Raw genomic sequence first — 16354 nt, 5'->3', positions numbered from 1 at the left:
TTTGACGGCGCTCAAGCACAGCGTTGTGGATGCTCTTGAAGGGCAAGCGCGCTGATGGCGGGGGCACCATTACAGCGACCCGGGGGGGGGGGGGCTGCTGCTGCGACACGCCATTGTGTCTCTTGCCTGCACCTCCGATGTCGTTCCTGTTGCCTTCGAGACCGCTTCCCAGCGCTTGCAGGTGGCCTCGCGCGTCGGCCCACCTGACAGCGAGGCGTGCAGCGCTGACGGCCGGCGAGTGGAGAGCGAGTCAGGGCGCGGGTGTAGGTAGCGGCGACTGTGGGGAGCCGTATGGAGAACCGAGTGTCCACTCGTGAAGATAAAGGTGTAGAGCACCTGAGATGGGCGCAAGAAGTACGTCAAGCAGGTCGACACCAGCGACAGCCAATTCACGGCGATGAAAAGCTTCTTTTCGAGGGGGAGGCGGTTGAGAAGGATAAGCAGCGGATCTTCGGCAGCCAACGGGGAGAACGGCGCCGGCGTCGCTGCGACGCCCACAGCAGCAGCACTTACACCCTCTGTGGGCCCTACAGGCGCGACGGCGTTGTCGTCACCAGCGCTGTTTGTGCCGCTCGAAGTCGAGCCAAAGCCACGCTCGGCGGGAGAAGCAAGATGGGTAGCAGGTATCAACAGCGATGCAGATCGTGGTGCGTTGTCATCCCGATCCTCCATCTCATCATCAAAGTCGCCTGCTGGGTCGGAGGCCCGTCACCATGCACGACACCCCAGTGATACGAGGGTGAGGCCTAGCAACAGGACTTCACTCAAGTGCAGCAGAGCTGCAGGCGGCGGTGACGGTAGTGGTGGGCTAAAAAGCAACCGGTTCATCAAAGTCGCTGCTCCTGTTTGTGTAGAAATCAACGCATTCAATGACAGGCACGCACACACGCAGAGTACACGTCGGTACCGGAGGAGGCGGAGAGGGGAGGGAAGCAGGCAGCAGGCACGGCAAACTCAGAAAGTACGCGAAAAATGCGGCACGACGAAAAGAGGGGAGAAGGGCACAGAAGGAAAGAAACACGAACGCGAAACGGAGCGGGGCGACAGGGACCCTGTGAGACGGTACGCGAAGGCAAGACAAGAATCGATAAACGCCGTGCGCCTCAACCCGCCCGCCGATATGAGACCACAAAAGCGGGGGGAGGGGGAGGGGTTCGGCAGAGATGCACAACACCGTCACCGCGGTCAGCGCACGGTCACACCATCAACCTCTATTTTCTGTTTCGGCACATGTGCAGAGACGCGAAGAGTGGGATGAGACCGATAAAGAGAACGCAAAGGCGGGCTTGTGTGGTGGCTGGCGGCCCTCTGCCCAAGCAGCCACGCACAATCACTCCAGCAAGAGCGCAGGGCAATTCGCGTCTGCCGTAGATTGCGGAGGAACGGCACAACACAAAAGGAAGGCGTGACGACAAGAGAACGGCGATGTGTTGAAATCAGTGAGAGAGGGGGCGGGGGGGGGTAAGGGGTCGGCGTGTGAGGGAGGTAGGCAGGAGGTGGGGAGAAAGGGAAAGTGACGGGTCTTCTGTGCTTCACCATGCGTGGAGGCACAGATGTGACTGGTCGACAATCTCGCTCACTTCAGCCTCGCATATGCTTGCCTCTCTTCGCAATGGCACTGAGGCGCGTCATGGGCGCGTATGCCGGCTTCTTCCGTGCTTGCGTATTGTGTACCTCTTTTTGCTGTCGTGCGGTGAGCAACGCATACTCGTCTGCAAGGGGGTGGGGGCGGGTTCCACGAAGAAGAGAATCAGGAAGTCCTCTGTGGCACGAATGTCCCGGCCCCTTCACAGCAGCTGCTCGGGCCGGATGTGCTTCATCCCCTTCCCTCTGCCCGTGTTCAGGCGAAGCACACTCAGTGACGCCTACGGGTGACTCGACGATGGGGCAGGAGAGGAGAAGAGACGGCACGCGGCACTCACTGAGGAGATGCAGGTCCTGTCACTATCATCGCCCGCCTCCACCCGTGCGCCGTCACCTGGCGCCACGATGGGTGAGCATTCTGGTATATTGGTGAATACTGGAAGAGCTGCGCAGGAGCACATGGAAGATGACCCGATGCTCACGAGCGTCTCGCTAAAGTCGGACCACTCCGACGCTGGCACCAGTGCGTTGTTGCAGAGATCATCTCTGCGCGCCAGCGAAGGAGCTGTCAGGGCGCTGGGGCAGGAAGACTGCGGTAAGCGCCGGCCACCATAGCGAGCAAGGTAGTAGCTGAGGTAGTGATCTGAGGTGAGGCTGCAGTGGGCCGCTACGCCAGCCTCGTGTGCGCCACTACCGGCACCACGACGGCGCTGAGCGTCGCCCGGTCGCGAGGCGGGAGCAGCGCGCGTCGAGTAGGAGTGAGGGCCGAGCAGGCCGACTGCCACCGCAGGCGCGTCGATGGAGGAGGTTGTGGCGAATGAGGCGCACGGGTGCCCACGGCGCATGTTTTGCGCGAAGGCCTCGCAGCCCTGTCGAGTGCCGCCGTTGGTGCCCTTTCCCCGCCGTCGGTAAACGCGAACCTCAAACAGCGCCGACGGCGTGCGGGCAGCGGCGATGGCTGCCTCGCTGCGTCGCTGGGTGGCGAGTGGTGAATACGACGCAAAGGAGGAAGACAGGGAGTGCGCATCGGCAGAAGCGGACGAAGACAGCGCGAGAAACGAGCCTGGTGACTCGGCTAGGTGGAGCCGTGGTGCAGCACAATAACTCTTCCTCGACTCCGTATGCGGAGTGAAGCAGCTACCCGTAGCTGGCGTCACTCGACAGCTTCTCTCCAGCCCTGAGAGCAGGGCAGTGTACTTGCTGACTCCGGAGGAGCGCGATGGCGACGTGGTCGCACACGGACGCGAGTCCATGGTCGATGGGGAAGGAGGCTGCGTATCTGCGTGGAGACAACGGAGAAAACCATCCCCCGCACGTGCAACATAGCAGCCACAACTCGAGCGTTTCGGTGTATATCTGTGTGCCTGCGTGTGTGCGCGTAACGGCACGCTCAGGCAAACAAAAACAAGAGAGTGGATTTGTTGTTGCAGGGTGCAAAAAGGAGAAGGGGGAGGACGCTAAGAATCGATCTTGCTCTCAGCGACGCAGCGCGTTGTGCGTGGTGCGTGTCGCGGCGTATCTATCTATGTCGGTGCATTATATGCGAATGTCTATATATATATATATATATTTGTATGTGTGTGTGTGTAGATGGGTGGGTGTATCGAAGTGTATGTGTGTCTGTGTTTTTTTTTGTGACGAGGTATGCGTCTCTTCGCTCTACTAGCCCACAATGTGAGAGAGAGAAGAGTGCGGAAGACGGCAGCCGCGCGCCGCGCGTCGGTTGCCACGTGGGTCGAAGAGGGAAAAGACGCGAAGAATGGGCAACTGCAGTAGAGAGAGTCACAAGCCCGCGTAAGTGGCATCCATCGCCCCAGGAACCCCCCGCACGCTGGGGGGGGGGTTCGCCGGTGCGCGTGGCCCGTCTACATACAAAAGAAGATATGTGGCGGCAGGCGAAGAGTCTTTTGTTTCGCTGTCCCACTTGGCAGCAACATAAACGTCACCGCACCGCGGGGTAAGCAGAGGAATCCAAGAAGGTGCGGTGCCGTCAAGTTGCCAGATGACCCGCACGCTGGTTGCTCTTCCAAGTAGTAAGACGGCAGTCGGATCGGTGTCCCATGCGCGTGTGTGGTTGCATGTCCCGTATCGAAGACTGTTTTGTTAGAGAGAGAGACGGAGATGAGCTACGCATGAGCCGATAAAAGAAAAAAATTACTTAAATATGCATATAAATATATACATATATATATATATATTTATCGCTTGTGTCGGTAAGTATGTGTGTGTGTGCGCGCGCCTGTCGCTCCTTGCATTATTTTATGTGTGCTACTGCTTCGTTCCCCTTGTCGCTGCGTTGCTCTCCGCTTCGGTGGTGTACCCCTGTTGCGGGGACAAAGAAACTACGAGGACTCGGCGAATGCGAGAAGAGACGACGGATTGGCAAAGGCCTATCTGATCCCCTCCTTCCCGACCCGAGCACGGTACACACATACACACGCAAGCACGCGCCAGACACGTCAATCCCTACGCCACCAACAGTACGGCGAAGAAGATTCGCTACGCACAAGAACATGGGGTTAGGGTGAGGGGGTGGGGTGCAGAGGCGCAGGTGCGCACGGTTGCGAGGGGAATGAAGAGAGAGTCACTGAACGAAAAAAAAAAACAGGAAAGCATCACGGGGAGAGAAGAAGGCGCACACACACACCAAGAGAGAATAAACAAAGAACTGAGCGTCAAGGAACACATGGGAGGAGGTGAAAGAAAAGGTAGAGAGAAAAAAAAGGATAAGACCGCAGTCGAGAGCGAAACGTGAGGAGAGGGCGACCCGTTCCGCCCCTAAATCGTCTTGACCGTCGTCAACGAGAGAGAGAGAGGCAGACTACGTGTGTGGGTGTGGGGGGAGGCAGGTGGGTGAGAATCGCTGCTGCAGCAGAGGAGAGCAGAGAAAAAGAGAGAGACAATAACGCGCGTATATGCAGCTGGGCGTGTGTCTGTGTGTGTGTGTGTGTGTGTGTGTGTCGCTTTCATTGAAAAGAAAGAGAGGTACAAGCGAGAGAGGGAGGAAGGGAGGGAGGGGGGTGGGTAGGTACAAGAGTTGCGGAGGGGTGAACAAAGAACGTCAAGGACAGCCAAACACAAAACGGAAAGAAAAATCCACACACGCACGCCGACACGCACTCAGAGGGAAATACTGATATACACGGGCACACGCATCAACTAGAGAAGACCGATCAATACCAGAAAAACAAGTAACAGAAATGTGGATAACCGCAGCGGGCACGAGCAGGCAAACAAGGGAAAACAAGAGAGCGGTGCTCGTTTCTCTCTTCTTGTTTCTCGTCGTTCGTTGGGCTGTGTGGTGTTGGTGATGGCGCGCGCGTGTTCGTGTGCAGAGAACAAAAAAGAGGTAGAGAGAGAGCAGGTCAAGAAGCGTGCGGATGTGCGGTAAACGGCACACCCATGGACGAGGCACGCATGAGATTATGAAAGCGAACAACGAATATTTAAACAAGTATACCACAGAGCCAGAGAATGTTAGGGAGAAGGGGAAGATCGAAAACACAGAAACGATGGGGCACAGTATCAGCAGTATCAGCTGTCACGGTGCGAGAAAGGGGTGAAGTGGCGCGCACACGTCAGAGCGTGCGTTCCTGCTGTGTACGCTTTTGTGTGAGAGAGAGTTGTGCAAGGGCGGCAAGAAGTTATCACAGGTACGGTGCGTTCGCCCCAGGAGATTGCGGTGGTCGCGGTGTTGATGCCCAACTGCGCTGAAACGCGCGTGGGGTGCAGCGGGCTTCCTCATTGTACGGCGAGCCCTCCTGTGTGGAGCGCGACGGGGTCAACGGGGACATGGATGTCGCGCTGCCGCATCTGTTCCATTCCTCACCATACCGAAGGGCTGGGCAGGCCGGCGGCGCAGCAAAGGCGAAGCTGCCGATGGGGGAGTGAGGCGGAAAGGCGTGCGCCGCACAAGGGCCCTCCCCCGGAACGACGGCTTCCTCGTTGCCGTACGGGCACCACCTCGGCGGTGGCATCAGCGCGAGCGGGTGCAATACCGCTGGTGGCGGCGGCAGAGCTTGTAGAGGAGGCGTAAAGGACGCCGCTGAAGATGCAGCCTCCACGCCGCCGCTGCGCGTCGTGAACGGCGCTGGCTCGTAGCAAATCGGGGTCGGAACGTACATCATGGCTGGTGCCGACGGTGGTGCGGGGCTGACTGGTGCCGCAGCCTGTAGCGGCGCGTCGGAGCTGCCGCTATTTTTGTGGTCGGTATGGCGAGAGGAGCTAGTGCCACCACTCTCGCCGCGCCGCTTCCAGCAACCCCCCCATCGGCTCGCCTCATTCTTCGGCTCCGCCTCGCCGCCGCTGCCGCGGCGGTGTTGGCGGCCCAGGAGGTAAAGGCAGCAGCAGAAGACGCGCCAGAAGAAAATCACGCACAATACCACGGCGATGATCAGCAGGTACACAAAGAGGTCCAACAGAATGAGCTGCCAGCACCGTCGTCGCACCGCACACGCAATATCCAGCGTGCGGCAGTTCAAGCAGGACGCTGCCGAGGATTCCTCGGTTGAGACGCCGCCGCTGCCGTCGTCCGCCGAGCCGCCCTGTGTGCCATTGTGGAAATTCGTCGAGGAAACCTTCCACGAAACCACTCGAAGGTCGGTGATGGCCTCGTGGGCATTCCGCACCACCACAGTGCAGCTGGCTTTCCCTGAGGCGTAGGAGTTTTGCACGTACACCTTGAACGTCACCGCAGCCTGCTGCTGCGCGGCAAGGGAGAGCTTCTGCGCCGTCATCGGGAAGACGCCGTCTGAGCAGTTCAGCATGCCAACGACGAGACGCCCCGTCACCGCTGCCGTGTTGCGCACCATCACCGTCATGACGCCGTCTGCTGTGCCCGCCTGAAGCGTGGGCTTGTTCAGGTCAGCGGAGACGATCTTGCCGCTGGCGAGCCCGACGGTGTACTCGAGGTCGTCAGCGCTGACGGTGATGCTGATCATCGTCGCCGCAGGGGAGGCGGCGAGGTAGGAGATATACGGGGACGTGGCCGCGTCGTTCTCCAGGTTGAAGTCGCCGAAGCTGGTGGCCATATACTGCCCCTTGTTTCCAGCAGCAATGCGCTGCAGATCGGCGGTGCGGTAGTCCTCCAGTTGGGAACTGAGGCAGCTGCCGGGACGCAAATTGCACTTGTTGCCCTGAGAAGCGAAGGCCTCGTACGACACGCCCACCTTATCACACTCGCGCCCATCGAGAGTGACGAGGTTCGTCGGCAGCAGCAGCCACTCCGCTGCCCCCGCCTGCACTCGCGCGTCGTTCGGCGGGATTGCCGGAGCGAAGAGCATGCGCGACGTCAGGTCGAGGGGTTGGTCGACGGGGGCGTAGGTGCCGACAATGCGAGCCATCACGTCCCACCCCTCACCGGCCGTCTCGCCGTTGTTGGACGGCGAGAGATGCATCACAACCTTCTCGGCCGCGCCCGCACCGCCGCTGCCAGAGACGTTTCGAGACAAGGTCAAGTTCACTGTATACCACGTCATGTAGCCGCCAATCGTGTACCCGCTGTACCACCGCTGAGCAAACCGCAGGCACGAGGCCGTCGTGTACTTGTCAAAGATGTTGCACGCCGCGTTCGCGCGCGCGTCGGGTTGGCACAGGCCAAGCGTCTGGCACATGCTGCAGTCACAGCAGAAGCCCTGCGAGTACGGAATCGCCTTTCCCGCGGCGTCGTAGGCCAGCCCGCACGTCGCCGTGTCCGCGTTGAAGTCCGCGTTGCACTGGTTCAGCAGACTGCCCTTCACCGTTGCCTCGTAAGGCTTTGCGTTATAGTTCTGCACATAGAAAAGCGGGTAGCGGTAGCGCACGGCGCTGCGGCTGGTCGTGATGCGCAGCGGCGAGAACTGCACGGCTGTGCCGTTATTGACCGTCATATCCGTGGCGGAGTTCAGAAAGAGTAGGGACTCCTCACCCGGCAGCTGCTCTCCCTCCACCGTCACCGTCACGACCATCTTCTTCGTGCAGCTGATATTCTCGTCCCCCGAGTCCGAGCAGTACGAGATCAGCGAGGATGAGACGAACGCGGCCCGGGCGGGACAGGCTAGCCGGACGAGGAGGGAGACGCACAGCACAGCGATACAGACAGTCACCTGCGCGAGAGCGTGGCGGCGCGGCTTCGGAGAGCGGCACAGCGAACAGCGCGACTGCGGAGCCAAGTAGGCGCGCATGGTTTCGCGCGTCATACGATACACCCACACGAGCAGCACCACAAGTCCGCTCTTTCGCGCCGGCTCCGACGCGACGAGAGCCGCCGTTAGCGCAAGGTATCCGCACAGGATGGCCAGCAACGAGACACGCGACGACGGCAACACACCGCTCTTACCGCCCTCTGAGCTGCGAGCGCGATGATGGGGCATTGCATTCTCGGTCGCCGCCGGGTGGCGCGTCACCACGTACGCGCGAGGCATCAATGCCACGAGTCCAGCCGTTACAGAAGTGCGAATGAGCGACACCGTGGGAGCAGCCGCTGCCAGTGGAGGCGAGAAGAAGGCGTGCGAGGCGTCAACCGACAAAGTCGAGAGGGACGCGCCTGATAATCGACTACGCTCTTCTCTGGACTGCATCTGTCTCGGCCAACTGGCGCGTCTCCTTTTTTGTTGTTGGTCTTGAAAAATGTATTGTCAGCTGCCGAAATGCGCCGACACGCACACCTGACCCTGTGGAATCGGGTCTGGGATACGGTGCGTGAGGCGAGAGGCGGGGTGACCCCGGTAGGGCAGCACAAGAAAAAGGCGAAGGAGAGGGATACGAACGAATATGTGGGGTGGTGTGTGTGTGTGTTAAAGAAAACACAACTGTTTGCGGAGGTTTCCGGCCTTGTTGTCGGTTAGGCAGCCACTATGAGGACGATGATGATCATGTTCAATCGGATGCCGATGTGTTGGTGTGTGTGGGGGGGGGCCAGGACAGAGCAAGATGGAGGAGCAGACAGGTTACAGCGGCAGAGACAGCGGTGAGGGCGGGGGGGGGGCGCACGGAGAAGCGGTGATGAGAAGCGTCGTTCTTGCAATCGCCTTTGACGAAGCCTCTCTCAGCAACTCAAAAAAGAGTCTTGTCGAGGAAGGGTAGGGAGGGAGGGAGGGGGTGAGAGCGCGGCGGAGAGGGAGATGATCAGGAGGCATAAGACCGACACGCGTCGTTTTGCGGCTTATTGTCATCGAAACGAGGAGAGCAAACCCATGGAAAAAAAAGGTAATAGGAGTGAGATACCGGTGTAGCATAGGATCAGCACAGCGAGGTCGCCCACCCACCCCACCCTCTCCAAAATATGCGCTGGCGTTCACGGCGTGTCCGTTTGAGGGGCGAGGGTGGTCTGCGCAGGCTTGCGCAAAGGAAGCGAAGCAAACCCATTACGAGGCCACATCACAGAGAGAAAGAAAAGATCATTAAGTTGGAGAGGACACAAGTTGTCCAGCAGTATACAATGACGCCATGTTGGGTGTATCTCTGCCTGGGTGCAGTTGAAGGAAAATAAATGCCGTTGAGGCGCCCTCCTCGGCCACAGCACAACAAGAGAGAGCACCGATACGTCACCGGGGCCATAGTTGGGCTTCATAGTGTCCGCGCTGGGCACGCGCAGGGCAAGAACGGAACCGTGTCTGTCAGGTTCACGTCCTCGCCAACCAACACGACATTCTCCCCTAGCTGCGCTTCTGAAACAGCGTGGAGGCTGGGAAAGGTGATCTGCAGCCACGTGGTGGTGTGGACGGCAGCGGTGGTGATGCCAGCGGGTGGGGGGTACTTGTCATGGTCCGCGGCGGTATGGCGAAACTGCTTTGGCAGCGCCAGCTCAACAGGGAACTCAATCGACGTGTTGGCATGTATCTTCTCCGAGTGCGTGTACGTGGCAAGCGTGTAGACGTCGTTCGGCTGCGCCGCCGGGGCGCTGGTGCAGCGAACCCGCTCCAACAGTTTCACCCGCACCTTACTCACAGCAACACTGCCGGTGCGCACACGCACACGCAGTCGCAGCGCGCCGTTAATCGCCGGCTCGGTGCACGCGCTCACCGCACTCAGGTGACTGCCACTTTCGCCCTCACTGTCGCGCCAAAGGCTGTTAGCGCTGTCACTACTATGTGGGTCAGCCGCATCAGGCGATTGCCGCCCACGCGCCCCCTTACCCAGAGGTGGAGGTGCCATGCCGTGATTGTCCATATAAATGCGAGGGACGCGGCTGTAATCACCGCCCATAACGGCCCCCGTCACAGTCAGTCCGCCTGGAGCAACTCCGCTGCCGGCAGAAGGGAGAGCAGCTGGCGCGTCACCTGAGTGGTTGCCGTGCGGTGCTGCGAGCCCCAGTGCAACACGCCCTCGCACGACGGACTGCTGGCGGCCGCACAGGAGCACGGCCGCACTAGAGTCGTACGTGATGCGCACGTCGACGGCAGTGTACGGCTTGTTGCGGAGAAGACCGCGCAAGACGAGGCTGTGCTTGTATATGTGGTATGTGAGTTTTTCGCGAAACGGCGGTGAGATCGACACACGCTCGGCGCACTGCTGCAGCTCGCGCTTTGGCAGCGCCGATAATACAGTGAAGTCAGCAAGTTGCGCGGCGGGGAGGCGTTCCAGGAGCTGAGGGACCTCAACCGGAAGTAGAAAGCGCACCGGGGAGAGCAGCGGTGCAGACGCGCACGTCCCCCTCTTATCCGCGCCTTTAGCGCCGCCGTCACTGTTGCGAGTGCTGCCTCTCCACGCTTTCGCCGGCAGCGGCGTGCAAGGCACCAGCACCATCGTCTGCGACCTGAATTCCCTCCCGACTACATCCACGTCCGCCTCCTCCACGCCGCAGACCACAAAGGCTGCCACCGTGTATCGCATCGACATGTGCGACTTGCCGGCGCTGGGCTTGTAGTAGTAGGACGGAGGCAGCCACGGGGGAAGCTGCAGGGCGAAGGGGTACACGTAATGGCCACCCGCCTCCCACCTCTGCGGAGGCGAGGCAGCGGTGTCACTTGTCATGCCACCGGGGTTCGAGGCAGCACCAGCACCCGCGCCGTAGGTGTAGTGCTCACTGGCACCGCCCTCGACAAGCACGGTTCTGTCAGTGCTCACTGGGACTCCAGGTAACGGGTTGCGGCGCGCTGCCTCCGTCGTGAACCGACTCGCCCTCTCACGCAGGGCGGCCGCCGCAGCTTCTTCGTGCGCTATCGATGGACCTGCCACTGTTGTGACCAGCGCCATGTGCTCAATGGCGTGCCTCTTGCCAGCTTCCTCTACAGCGCGCAAAACCACACGCACAGCGCTCGGCGCAGCTGCCGCGACATCGTGCGACGTGCCCTCCACGTCTAAAGCGACGCTGCCCTCGACGGTGTCTGAGAGGCACAAGGTGTCGCGCGCCAGTCGGACAGAAACGCGGAACGTCATCGATCGCGCATGCACAAACGCCGTCACAGGGAGCGGAGGCGAGAGAGAAAGAGCCAGTGAGCCGGGACTCAACGCGTGGTTCGTGTGTGTGAAGTGTCAGCGCTGCTGCCTGCTTTGTATGGCGTGCCGGTGCGCGTGTGTACGACGACCTTGTTGAGGTGTCTCAGGAGCGCTTCGATAAAGGGCAGAAGGCAGGAGCCATGTGGAGGACGGATGGAGGCGGAGGTGGAGGCAGAAGACAAAAAGAAAGTCGATAAGACACACGAGCACATCCCCTTGCCGACGACATCGAAACTACCGCAAGATGGCCCGCATAGCTTGCGATCGCAGCGACTGGCAGCGGTGTGTGGGTGTGTGCGCGCGCGCCTGTCTGTCTGTCTGATAAAAATGTCGGTGGAACCTGCAGCTGCTTTTCTGTTGCTGGTTTTGCGTTTCCTGGGTGAGGGCGTAACCGCAGGCGCGCAGCCATGACCGCCATGCAGTGCGCAACAAATAACAGCGCGTAGCAGGTGCGCACAAGAATAAAAAGAAGCAAATCGCCCACGGAGAAGGAGAAACACAAAACACGCACACAATGCAGTCCATGGTACAAACATGCGCATACGCACAAATACGAAGTAGGGAAGAAGAACAAGCGAGTCAATGGGCGCACAAAACCCCTGAAAAGAAAAAGCTCGGTATCGCGCACACCGACATGTGTCTCCGACGAGTGAGCCACAGTGGAGAGCCAGGGAGGGGAGGGGGATGGGATAGGAGGGTCTGAAGCGAGAAGAGTGCCATCATGTGTTCGTCGCTCTGTGCACAACTGAAGAAAGGAAAAGAGGAAAAGGACGAGGCAGCAAAGGGCCCATCGGCACTTGTGTGTGTGTGTGTGTGCGTGTATGTATGCGTCTGTGGCTGTGGCTATCAGAAGAAGCCTTTGCTAACGCCCACACGTGCACGCCCCTCTCTCTCGCTGTCTCTGCTGGTGAGATGGAGCGTTGACGCAGCAGCCGTCTCCGCACACACCTGCGCGGCTATATGCGTGCCGTGCGGAGCTTGAGGACAAGGACGTGCCGCTGCCCCCCTCTCATGGTGCCTCCGCTGAAGACTGGATCTGGCGATGTCGACCGCGGCGTATGCAGGTGCACAACGTGTCGTCGATCAACTGTACCGGACCGGCAGTTCGAGCACCTCGTCATTCAGGTCCACCGTCTCCGCCATGATGACGACACCCTTCTTCTCTTCCTCCTCTTCAACGTACGTGTACATGCCGGGGAAGCTGACCTGTAAGAAGGTGTTGCTCGTCATGTTAGCTGTTCGTACTCCAGGCGGTGGCAGGAGTGACTCGCTGTCGGTCTCGTGCCGACGGAAGCGCGGCTTCAGGCCGAGCCTCACATCGAAGAGCGCCTGGTTGCCAGGAGGAATGGGAATTGTGTAGTCGAAACTCGAGTAGGAGATGCCAGGAAAGGTGTGCGGGGTCTTGAGGGACTTGAAGATCTCCACCATCACCTTCAGCTCTACTCGCACGCACTCTACTGTATGTGTGGGGCAGTAGTTGCGCACACGCACACGCAGCGTGATGCCGCCAACCGGCCATGGCGTATTGGGCGCCGCAACCGCCATGTCAGGCGAGGGGACAATGTCGGGGGCGTGGAGCGCCGGGCCGCCAAGTTGTGGAGCGTCGGACGTGATCGGCGGTCGTACCCCGAGCGCCTGCAAGGCACCGAAGTCGTCGGCCAACAGCACCGTCCGCGCACCCACCACGAGCACCTCCGCCTCGATTGCGTTCTGCGGCTGCAGGCAGCACATGTTCCCCAGCCAGCCGCAGCGGAACGTTTGGTAGAGCGCGGACAGGGCCAAGTGCGTGTCCTCGTGGTGCTCCAGCAACCCTGTCGACACGCCGGATAGCTTCACGTCCCCGGCATCGTTGCTCTTGTCAACGCGTCTTCGCAGTTTCTTTGCACCGTTCCTATTGCTGCTGCTGTTACCGGCGTTCTCCGCCTCCCGTGGCGCGTTCGTCGGTCGCTGATGGAGGTTGTGGGTGTCGATCTGGTAGTACTCGGCCACTAGCTGACGACGCGGCATCACGGACAGCACGTCGAAGTGGATGACGGTTATGAGGTCTGATGGGCCGTAGACGGGCATGCTGGTAAGACGCCGATTCGTGCGCTCACCGACTTCGTCATCGTTCAGGTCTATGACGCCCTCCCCCGACTCACCGCGGCCCGGTCGCTTGCGCTCCCTCTTGGCAGAGGGGGCGCCGGCGCCGGCAGCTCTGAAGGTATTCTCCGTATCACGCGTTGTCCCGCTCGTGTCCTTGCAGATTTTGAACCACCATGAGCCGGCACCGTTGCCGGGGAACAACATCGTGGCGGACGCCGAGTACTGGAGCTGCCCCTTGGCGCCAACGAAGGAGTAGTAGAAGGAAGGCGGTAGCCAGGGAGGCAGGCGAAACAGAAAAGGGAAACGGTGGGTTCCGGGCATCAGCACGGGAAACTCCACTTCCGTGGCACCCCCTCTTGGGGCAGCCGCTGCCGAGCGCGGCCCGTCACCGCCTTGCACAGACTCCTGACTTCCCACGCAGTTGTTAGTGTCGGCGTTGGCGTCAGGGGCGACCGCCCCGCCCGTGGTGCACTTCGTCGTGGCCGCCATTTGGATGGCACCGTGCAGCAGCTCCTCGCGTGTGTAATGGCGGTACGCGTCTTTCTTAGGCTTCGTCGGCGCCACCGCGGCGTACGGGGTGGCGCAGTGCTGGAGGAACAGCATCTCCTCCCGAACCTGCGCGGTGGTCTCAGCATCCTCGGACTGCGTTTTGAAGCCGGTGAGCGTCACGTGGCGATCGAGGTAGACACGTGACGACGTGTACTTGTTCAGCAGCTCATCGAACTCGCCCTGATCATCCCACACACAGCTCTTCTCCACTGCTAGAAAAACAAGGCGTATGGCCTCGTAGACGATGCCGTTCTTGTGCGAGAAGTCGACTTTCACCTCGACCTCACCGCGCAGCGTGCCACCCGGGGACACCTCCGCCTCCGCTAAGGAGATGGAGAGGGCTACGCCACGGCTGGACGGCATCTTTACCGCTATAGCGGTAGCAACAAGGCAGGCCCCACAGCGCAAAAGTCCACCGCAAAAGGAGACGAAGAAGAAGTGTGCGCGTAACAGGAAATAAGGGAAAGACACATAGAGAGGCGGTACAGCACAGTCGAGCGGTGGGTAGGAGATAAAGGTGACACGTGCGCGGCCTAAACAGCGCGGAGCGAGTAAGAGGATGAGAGCGTGTGCAAGGGCAGGGGCGGAGGGTTAGAGGAGTGCGGTGGGTGTTAGCACAAGACCGCAAAAGGGAGGGGGAAGCCGACAAGACACGTACAACGGAGACAAAGGAAACCAGCGGAAGACAAAGACAGAGAATACAAGAAGAACAACACAAACAACACAAAAAAAGACGAGGAGTGTATCGGGGGGGGGGGGGCGCAAACACACACGCACAGGCTGCTCACCCCTTCAAGACGAGCGTGTGTAGGGGAGGAGAAAGAGAAGGGCGTATACATATATATGTAGAGATGTTTGTACCTGTATAGGCGTGGGGATGCGCACAAACGGTGAGGGTAAGCAGAGGCGGCAGCAGACGAAGAGCTATGCACACAACAATGATGCTGTTAATAGTAGAGACCACCGAGTGATGACGCACGTGCGCAGGTTCACGTGTGTGTGTGTGGGCGGTGGGGAGCAGGCCGTGCGGCGTGGAAACGAGACAAAAAAAAGGGTAAGGCAAACTGTTTGAGACGCAAAAGGCGCATCCAATATATACGATGAGGCTCAAGATGGAAAAAAGGGGGTGCTCTGCTACACGAGAAGGAGGGGGAGGTGGCGGATGCCAAACGCGTAGCTGACCGGCCACACTTTCTACCTGAGCGACGTTCTACCGGAACAACCGAAAACAATGAGTTTGTTGCATACGTACAAAGAGGGAAGGATGGAAATGGTCGTGCGCACGCCTGTCAAGTCGGTGTGGTCACCTTGGTCGGTGTTGTTGCTGCTTTGGTTCTACGAGCTGCTGCGTCGTCGTTCGTCGGCTTTTGCGTTAGACGGGGGGGCTCCGTTCTTTTGGTCGAGTCCTTCTCCTCCTTGTTCGTTTTCTTTTATGGTACGTGATGTGTGCCCTCCCCCCTCCCATCCCCTCTGACGGTAGCACTGAGCGGGGATGGGAAGCCGAAGAGGGGAGAAGGTGCCAGAGATGGACGAAGGAGCGGCGAGCAACGATGATGGTGGCAACATGCGCCTGTGGGGGGGGGGTGCAAGGGACAGAAATGAGAAGCGTAGGAAGAAGGGTAAGATACGAGCATGGCAAGATGGGGACGGTTCACGGGGGGCGGAACGAATGCTTTGCCTATGCAAAAAGCCTCTTACTTCATGTAGATGTACGAGGCCGACCAGCTTTTGAGAGGTGCAACCGTAGAAGCAGTCCTCTGCACACACACACACAGATGAAAAGGAAAAACAGCTTTCCCTCCGTCTCTCTGCCTCTTTTCCCCTCCCGTGTTTGTCGCCACGCGTGCGTGTGTGTGTGTGTGTGTGCGCAAGAGCCAAAAAGGTGTAAAAGAGGCGCGCCCTTGCCCCCTCCCCACCACCGCCACCTGATCAAAGACAAGCATGATTTTCCGTCGGTCCAACGACTCGTGAGACGAACGTTCCACTGGAGAGCACAGAAAACAACAACAAACGAGGTCACAGTAAGAGGGGAGCACAATGCGAGCGTCCACTCCCCCTCCCCCTCAGTAGACCCACATGGTGATCGTCATCATGGCCTTATAATACATGTTCAAGGTACGTGTACACATCGTCCAGCACACGCACACAAGCGTGATGGTGCCAATGGCAGTTCTTCGCTAAAGCTTGCCGCGGCGAATCAGTGGCAGGTGTTGGTTGGGCCGTACCACCCAGTTCAGCTCGTCGTCGTAGACGCAGTTGATGTTCGTCGTCTCGTCGTACGGGGCGCAGTGCTGATAGGTGGCCCTGGCCGGGTAGCGGATGCCCATCGTAAAGCCTTTGTTGTGGGCGCGGTCGCCATTGATGCTGTTACTGTACATGGTGTCGTCGTTGTAGTGCGCGCCTGGGCCGACGCCAAGGCTCTCCGCCGCGGACCCGCCCTGGCCGCTACAACCGCGCGGGTGGAAGTCGCCCTTGTAGAAGATGGTGCCTCCACTACCCGTTTCGTCCACGATGCGGTAATGACCCGGGCCCGGCACACCATTTTCAGCAGAGACAGACTTGGCGCTCAGCGTTCGGCCAAACAGCGAGGCCGGGACGCGGCGAGCCGTCGGGTCCACGTCCACATTGTACGACCCTGGCCCCGGCTTGCAGTTCGCCGCTTCCGAAAGACGTGCCGCATTGGTGCCCGCCTTCTCGGCGGCAAGACTGTGCGACTGCG

At 59.7% G+C, this 16354-nt stretch overlaps 5 protein-coding genes across 5 annotated transcripts in view; all 5 read right to left on the bottom strand.

Moving 5' to 3' along the window:
• Positions 1–69: 69 nt before the first annotated feature.
• On the bottom strand, positions 70–672 carry LINJ_35_0460 (conserved hypothetical protein; the record flags this gene model as incomplete). The annotated part of the gene is made up of 1 exon (XM_001468828.1): positions 70–672. One exon carries the CDS (start codon positions 670–672, stop codon positions 70–72), a length of 603 nt encoding a protein of 200 aa, XP_001468865.1.
• Positions 673–5231: 4559 nt separating this feature from the next.
• LINJ_35_0450 (conserved hypothetical protein) lies at positions 5232–7985 on the bottom strand (the record flags this gene model as incomplete). Its single annotated transcript, XM_001468827.1, has 1 exon — positions 5232–7985. The coding sequence occupies one exon, from the start codon at positions 7983–7985 to the stop codon at positions 5232–5234; it is 2754 nt and encodes a 917-aa protein (XP_001468864.1).
• A 1144-nt stretch (positions 7986–9129) lies between these two features.
• On the bottom strand, positions 9130–10941 carry LINJ_35_0440 (hypothetical protein, unknown function; the record flags this gene model as incomplete). The annotated part of the gene is made up of 1 exon (XM_001468826.1): positions 9130–10941. The coding sequence occupies one exon, from the start codon at positions 10939–10941 to the stop codon at positions 9130–9132; it is 1812 nt and encodes a 603-aa protein (XP_001468863.1).
• Positions 10942–12084: 1143 nt separating this feature from the next.
• On the bottom strand, positions 12085–13998 carry LINJ_35_0430 (hypothetical protein, unknown function; the record flags this gene model as incomplete). Its single annotated transcript, XM_001468825.1, has 1 exon — positions 12085–13998. One exon carries the CDS (start codon positions 13996–13998, stop codon positions 12085–12087), a length of 1914 nt encoding a protein of 637 aa, XP_001468862.1.
• Positions 13999–15812: 1814 nt separating this feature from the next.
• The window catches only part of LINJ_35_0420 (conserved hypothetical protein), a gene marked incomplete at both ends in the record, with an annotated part of 1476 nt that continues 934 nt past the window's right edge, over positions 15813–16354 (bottom strand). The window contains one exon of the mRNA XM_001468824.1: positions 15813–16354. This exon is cut by the window's right edge and continues 934 nt beyond it. Coding sequence (XP_001468861.1) covers positions 15813–16354 — 542 coding nt within the window.

Source organism: Leishmania infantum, chromosome 35 (assembly GCF_000002875.2).
Source record: "Leishmania infantum JPCM5 genome chromosome 35".
In the NCBI taxonomy this organism is placed as follows: Eukaryota; Euglenozoa; class Kinetoplastea; order Trypanosomatida; family Trypanosomatidae; genus Leishmania; species Leishmania infantum.
The sequence above is the reverse complement of the archived record's forward strand: the minus strand, read 5'-3'. Positions and strand labels throughout refer to the sequence as shown.